This window comes from Cebus imitator, unplaced genomic scaffold (genome assembly GCF_001604975.1).
Source record: "Cebus imitator isolate Cc_AM_T3 unplaced genomic scaffold, Cebus_imitator-1.0 Scaffold18, whole genome shotgun sequence".
NCBI lineage: Eukaryota > Metazoa > Chordata > Mammalia > Primates > Cebidae > Cebus > Cebus imitator.
Window position 1 is genome coordinate 8,278,859 of NW_016107333.1, and position 7,033 is coordinate 8,285,891.

The 7,033-nt window shown below is 40.8% G+C and overlaps 2 protein-coding genes across 3 annotated transcripts in view; one reads left to right on the top strand and one right to left on the bottom strand.

The window, feature by feature from the left end:
• The window catches only part of CBFA2T2 (CBFA2/RUNX1 partner transcriptional co-repressor 2), a 140,828-nt gene that overhangs the window by 102,316 nt on the left and 31,479 nt on the right, over nt 1-7,033 (bottom strand). The window lies entirely within an intron of this gene.
• On the top strand, nt 5,455-5,771 carry LOC108293018 (40S ribosomal protein S29-like). Its single transcript, XM_037733243.1, has one exon. The coding sequence runs from the start codon at nt 5,491-5,493 to the stop codon at nt 5,659-5,661; it is 171 nt and encodes a 56-aa protein (XP_037589171.1). The 5' UTR covers nt 5,455-5,490; the 3' UTR covers nt 5,662-5,771.

Genomic DNA, 7,033 nt, shown 5'->3' on the forward strand with positions numbered 1-7,033 from the left:
AAAATGGGGCGGGGGGGGGGGGCGTCCAGGAATCCAAACTTTAATAAGTTCTTCAGGTGACTCCTCTATACACTAAAATTTGAGAAAAGTGCTGGGTGTGGTGGCTTATGCCTATTTTCCCAGCACTTTGGGAGGCTGAGGTGGGAGGATCACTTGAGTCTAGGAGACACAGGCTGCAGTGAGCTATGATCATGCCACTGCACTCTAGCCTGGGCAACAGAGTGAGACCCTATCTCAAATTTAAAAAACAAGAAAAAACAAAACTGCAGCACTAAAACAAAGTCTATGCTTTCAGTAATATAGTAAGGGATCAATGTACACATAGCACAAGATATAATAAAGAGTACCAAAAATTATAGAAAGTCTCTTCTAGCTAGGCAAAGAACAATAAAGGCGTCATGGAAAAGTCAGGAGAGTTTTGAGTTTGGGAAAATGCACCTGTAACTGACAGAAATAAAAGAACTAAGGAAAAAAAAATCACACTGCCACGTGTGTTTTTATGCAACAATTTTGCATGTTCTTCACATGTACCCCAAAACCTAAGATCGAGACTCCGAAAAAAAAAAAAAAAAAAAAAAAAAAAAAAAAAAAACAGGAACATAACTGTGGTAAGGCATCAGCCTAAGCTAAAATATATAGGTCATAACTGTCTACCACAAGCAAGCCACTGCCTGAGCAACAGGGCAGGAACAAGAACTCATCTTAAGCACTAGAAGTCCTAGACATAATGGAAGAAGCCCTGCTTCTCTTTCCTTACTCAGTTATGTGACTTCTCAATTTCAAATCCCTTCCATACACCCATATACAATTTTTTTTTTTTTTTTTTTGAGAGGGAGTTTTGCTTTTGTTGCCCACTCTGGAGTGCAATGGTGTGATCTTGGCTCACCCCAACCTCCGCTGCCTCCTGGGTTCAAGCAATTCTCCTACCTCAGCCTACCAAGTACCTGGAATTACAGGCATGTGCCTCCATGCCTGGCTAATTTTCTATTTTTAGTAGAGACAGGGTTTCTCCATGTTGGTCAGGCTGGTCTTGAATATTTCTTATATTTAAGAAACATGATCAGCTAGTCTCCAACCAATGGAGATGGGCGGGTATACGGATTTCCATTCACATTCTTTGCTAAAATCATGAGTCTAACTTTGGTTTAACCTGCTTCTAATCACTTGACCTATGAACAAACTGCTTCTAATCACTTGACCCTTGACCTCTGGACTACAGGACAACCACCTTTCACTACACTCAACGCTAGATCTAGTCCTTGACTTCAATCCATCACCCAAATGCAAAATATTAGCAATAGAAGAAACATCTTATCAAAGTTTCCCTGGTACCAAGGGGAAAGTGAGGTGCCAGTTGACTGGTTCCAGAACCCAGATTTCCTGGCTGCCTGCAAATTACTTTCTAGAGTCCCACAGTGTATCTTAAACATTACCTCTCCAGTAATGTTCAAATTACTTTATTAACTTATTAGAGCCAAAAGCATTAAGCAAATACCTTCTACTTGCACAACTCTAGGGTTACCTTTCACATCATAATCTATATGAATAGCACCACTGTAGAGCACAACTCCAGAATACAATGAGAATGGTGATTCAGGAGTTATAGGCTATATGCCAGTTAGGTTTTCAACAACTACCCTAGATATCAGATTTACTAACATACTTTATACACAAAGTACTAAGGAAAGGTCCAACAGCTTAGAATGATTACTACGGCTTCTATTATGGCTTTTTAACAGAACGAATAAAAGTGCCCTTGCATAATTTTCAGGTTTCCATCCCCTTTACTTCAAAATGTTAGGCCAGGTGCAGTGGCTCATGCCTGTAATCCAACACTTCCTGGGAGGCCGAGGCCGGCAGATCACCTGAGGTCAGGAATTCGAGACTAGCCTGGCCAACATGGCGAAACCCCGTATCTATGAAAAATGTAAGAATTAGCTGGGCATGGTGGTGTGCACCTGAAATCCCAGCTACTCAGGAGGCTGAGGCAAAACAATCGCTTGAACCTGGGAGATGGAGGTTTCAGTGAGCCAAGATCGCGCGCACCATTGCACTCCAACCTGGGCAAAAAGAGTGAAACTCAAAAAAAAAAAAAAAAGACGTTAACTAGCCCAATAAATCATTCTCTAGTCAGCATGATGTTACCATATAACTTTCTAATGAAATCTGAAAAGCCTTAAGCTGTTTTTGAAAAAGCAGGTTATGAGGGCTGTACTGGATACTAATCAGATTGATCATTTTTAGTTTACATTTCGGTCAATAAAGGTGGTATCCTAAGACTCTTATTACTGGCCAGGCGCAGTGGCTCACATCTGCAATTCCTGCACTTTGGGAGGGGGAGGTGGGCGGATCACATGAAATTGGGAGTTAAGAGACCAGCCTGACCAACACGGAAAAACCCCATCTCTACTGAAAATACAAAAATTAGCCGGGCATGGTGGCACTTGCCTGTAATCCCAGCTACTTGAGAGACTGAGGCAGGAGAACACTTAAACCCGGGAGGCAGAGGTTGTGGTGAGCCGAGATCATGCCATTGCACTCCAGCCTGGACAACAAGAACAAAACTCCGTCTCAAAAAAACACCAAAAAAATATTCTATTACTGTATTTTCACTGTACCGTTTCTGTGTTTAGATATATAAACACCATTGTTACAACTGCCTACAGTATTCAGTACAGTAGTATGCTGTTAGCTAATATTATAGCTTTACATATATCCTAGGTATGTAGTAGGCTATACTATGTAGGTTTGTGTAAGTACACGCTATAATGTTAGTAATCACCTAATGATGCATTTCTTAGAACGGATTCCTGCTGTTAAAAGACATATGACAACACATGCAACCCTTAAGGGAATATTGAATGTTCTACCACAGCTGAACCAATGTGATTTTTAAAAAACATTTAAGAAATGGTTTAGTTACCAAACTCCCATTCTGTTGCATGAGTGACCCTCCCTGTTTGATGGCCAAAATTAAAATTAAAAAGTTAATTGCTATTCTCTTAAAGCTACCTTTAATCAGACAAAATTATTTCTGCCACTTCTGTTGTAGCATATAAAATTCAACTTATTTCATCCCTAAAACCTAAATCTGACCAAAATACAAACACGCCAGACAATTATACGGTGGATCACACCAATACTTCCAGCACTTACTTGGGGAGACCTTTGGGAAACCAGTCTGGGCAACATAGCAAGACTGCATCTCTACAATAAATAAAAATAAAATAATTATCCGGGCATGGTGGTACACACGTATAGTCCCAGCTACTCAGGAGGTTGAGGTGGGAGGATTGCTTGAGCCTAAGAGTTTGAGGATGCAATAAGCTGTGGTCATGTTACTGCACTCCAGCCTAAGTGACAGGCTAAGACTGTCCTCTACCAAAAAAAAAACCTTATTTGGCTGTCACCCTACAAAGTATTTTGATGCACTACTTCCAATTTAACTGTACAGTCAACCAATTATTTTAGGGACCTATGATACATCTATGCTAGGCATTTTGAGGAATACAAATATTTTCAAAAGATATACTCCCAGTCCCTAAGTTTAGTAAGATATCAAATCAACAGTAAACAATCATAGGAAATGAGTAATAAAGATGGGCTTCATTGATCTTAAAACATGAGGAAGATGCAGAGGGCCTGAAACGAGATGGGAGAATAGCGTAAGCAACAGTACAGAAATAGGATATGCAAACAAGCATTCATTTCTTCATTCCCAGACTAAATATTTACAGACTACCCACAGTGTTGCAGGCACATGGCTATGATTTCTATGTTCTCTCTTTCAATTCACATGACATACTGTAAAGATCTTCTTGCGTTACTCTCTTCCTACAGATGAGCAAACAGGCCTAACAGTTAAGAAACCTGCCCAAGATTATACAGACACTAAGCAGCAAAATGGGAATTCAAACCAAATTTCCCAACCTCAACTATGATGCTCTCTCCCCATCTATTTTTTTTTTTTTGAAAGGTCTCACATATTTATTACTGAACCCAGCCAACCAACGACTTCATAACAGATCCAGAGAGGAAAGGCTGTTCAAAATTCTCCAGACAGTGGTGACATTTTCAGCTTGATTTGGTAACACGATCGTGACCTTCAGACAGCATAAATATGTGTGCCATCTCATGTGTAATTTCTTATAGACCCAACTTGGTTCTGCTCCAATGCCTCCTTTTAGAGTTGTACCTGATTTTATTACTAGTTTTCATCCGAATCCACTGGGGAATGGGACAATTTTGCTTTTGTTTCTTGGCCAGGAATCGATTAACCCTGAAGTCTTGTGAGAAGATATGGCAAGAAATGGAATAAAGCACACACCACGATGGCAGAGAAAGCAAGAGAGGAGCCTCCCCAACTATTATTTTAAGTGGACCTAGGCTAGAGTAAGCTGCACTGGTGAACAGAAATGCCATTTATTAACAGGATGTACAGGAATAAATAAGTTGAAACTTCATGTAACTGGTACCCGGGAATTATGATATAGCCATGAACAAAATGAAGACAGTGTTTGCTGAAGACAGCATAGACGAAGAGAAGAATACCTCATAGAAAGCCATCAACTCATCGAAAAACAAAACAAAACAAAAAACAATATGATAACCTCTAAGATCAAGAAGATAACAAAAGAAAATTGAAAAGGACAGAATCTCTGGAGCAGTGACAACACAGAAAATACTGATAATAATTAAATATGTAAAATAAGTAATAATTGGAAAGAAGTAAAATTGTCCTTATTTGCAAATAATGTGTAAAAAATCCAATGGAGGCCGGGCCAGGTTCACATGTGTAATCCCAGCACTCTGGGAGGCCAAGGTGGGTAGATCACCTGAGGTCAGGAGTTCAAGACTAGCCTGGGCAATACGGTGAAGCATCGTCTCTAGTAAAAATACAAAATCAGCCGGGCCTGGGGGCAGGCACCTGTAATCCCAGCTACTCGGGAGGCTGAGGCAGGAGACTCGCTTGAACCCAGGAGGTGGAGTTTGCAGTGAGCCTATATTGTGCCATTGCACTCCAGCCTGGGTGACAGAGCAAGACTGTCTCAAAAAAAAAAAGAAAGAAAGAAAGAAAATCCAATGGAATCTCTCCAAAAAGCTATTAAAATGAGTGAATTTAGCCAAACTGCAGGATACAAGATCAAAATACAAAAATCAACTGCATGTCTATATAGTAGCAATGACCGAATATTTCAATTTTGAAACAGTAACAAAAATTGTGAAATATTAAGAGATAAATTTGACAAAAGACATAAAACCTGTACAGGAAAAATGCAAAAATACTACTGAGAAAAATTAATTAAAACCACAGCCAGGCATGGTGGCTCACGCTTGTATTCCCAGCACTTTGGGAAGCTGAGGCGGGTGGATGACCTGAGGTTGGGAGTTGAAGACCAGCCTGACCAACAGGGAGAAACCCCATCTGTACTAAAAATACAAAAAAAAAATTAGCTGGGCCTTTTACCTCGTTGCCTTTCTGAGAGCAGGATGGGTCACCAGCAGCTGTACTGGAGCCACCCGCGAAAATTCGGCCAGGGTTCTCGCTCTTGTCGAGTCTGTTCAAACCGGCACGGTTTGATCTGGAAATATGGTCTCAATATGTGCCGCCAGTGTTTCCGTCAGTACGCGAAGGATATAGGTTTCATTAAGTTGGACTAAATGATCTTCAAAGGATTATCCAAGACACCCACCATGAAAAACCATGATAGTTCTTTGTACATAAAATAAACATAAAAAAAAAAAAAAAAAAAAAAAAAAAAAAAAAAAAATTAGCTGGACGTGGTGGTGGGCACCTGTAATCCCAGCTACTCAGGAGGCTGGGGCAGGAGAATCACTTGAACCCAGCAGGCAGAGATTGTGGCGAGCTGAGATCATGCCACTGCACTCCAGCCTGGACAAAAAAAGCAAAACTCCATCTCAAATAAATAAATAAATTCACTAATTTGTTAATTTGCATCTTTCCTAAATAAACTGTTAAGATGTCAGCTCTTCCCCCAAACAGATTCAATGTAGTCCCAATAAAAATCCCAACACGCTATTTTTTTTCTTTAAGAAATTGAGGCCCGGCGCAGTGGCTCACGCCTGTAATCCCAGCACTTTGAGAGGCTGAGGCAGGCAGATCACCATGTCAGGAGTTCAAAATCAGCCTGACCAACATGGTAAAACCCTGTCTCTACTAAAAAAAATACAAAAATTAGACGGGGGTGGTGATGCACACCTGTAATCCCAGCTACTCAGGAAGCTGAGGCAGGAGAATTGCTTGAACCTGGGAGGCAGAGGTTGCAGTGAGCCAAGATTGCACCACTGCACTCCAGCCTGGGTGACAGAACGAGACTCCATCTCAAAAAAAAAAAAAAAAAAGAAAAAAGAAAAACTGAGAAGCTAATTCTATAATCTATTTGGAAATGCAAAGAACCTAGATTACCCAAAATAACAGAAAATGAATACAGTTGGAGGACTAACACTACCTCGTTTCAAGTTACAGTAAAACAGTGTGGTATAGGCATAAAGACAAGGTGAACACATCAATGAAACAAAGTCCAGAAACAGACCCACAGATACACAAGCAACTGATTTTTGACAAAGGTACAAGGGCAATCCAGTAGAGAAAGGACAGTCCTTTCAACAACTGGTACTAAAACAGCTGGATATTCATACGTAAAAAAATGAACTTTGATCCTTAATATCTTATACCATGTATTAAAATATTAGATCTACATGTAAAGCTAAAAACTATAGAAATTCCAGAAAAGCCGGGCGAGGTGGTGCATGCCTGTAGTCCCAGCTACTTGGAAGGCCCAGGAGTTCTGGGCTGTAGCGCACTATGCCTATTGGGTGTCTGAACTAAGTTCAGCATCAATATGGAGACCTCCCAGGGCGGGGGACCACCAGGTTGCCTAAGGAAGGGTGAACCGGCCTAGGTCGAAAACGGAGCAGGTCAAAACTCCCGTGCTGATCAGTAGTGGGATCGCACCTGTGAATAGCCACTGCACTCCAGCCTGGGCGACATAGCAAGACCTTGTCTCAAAAA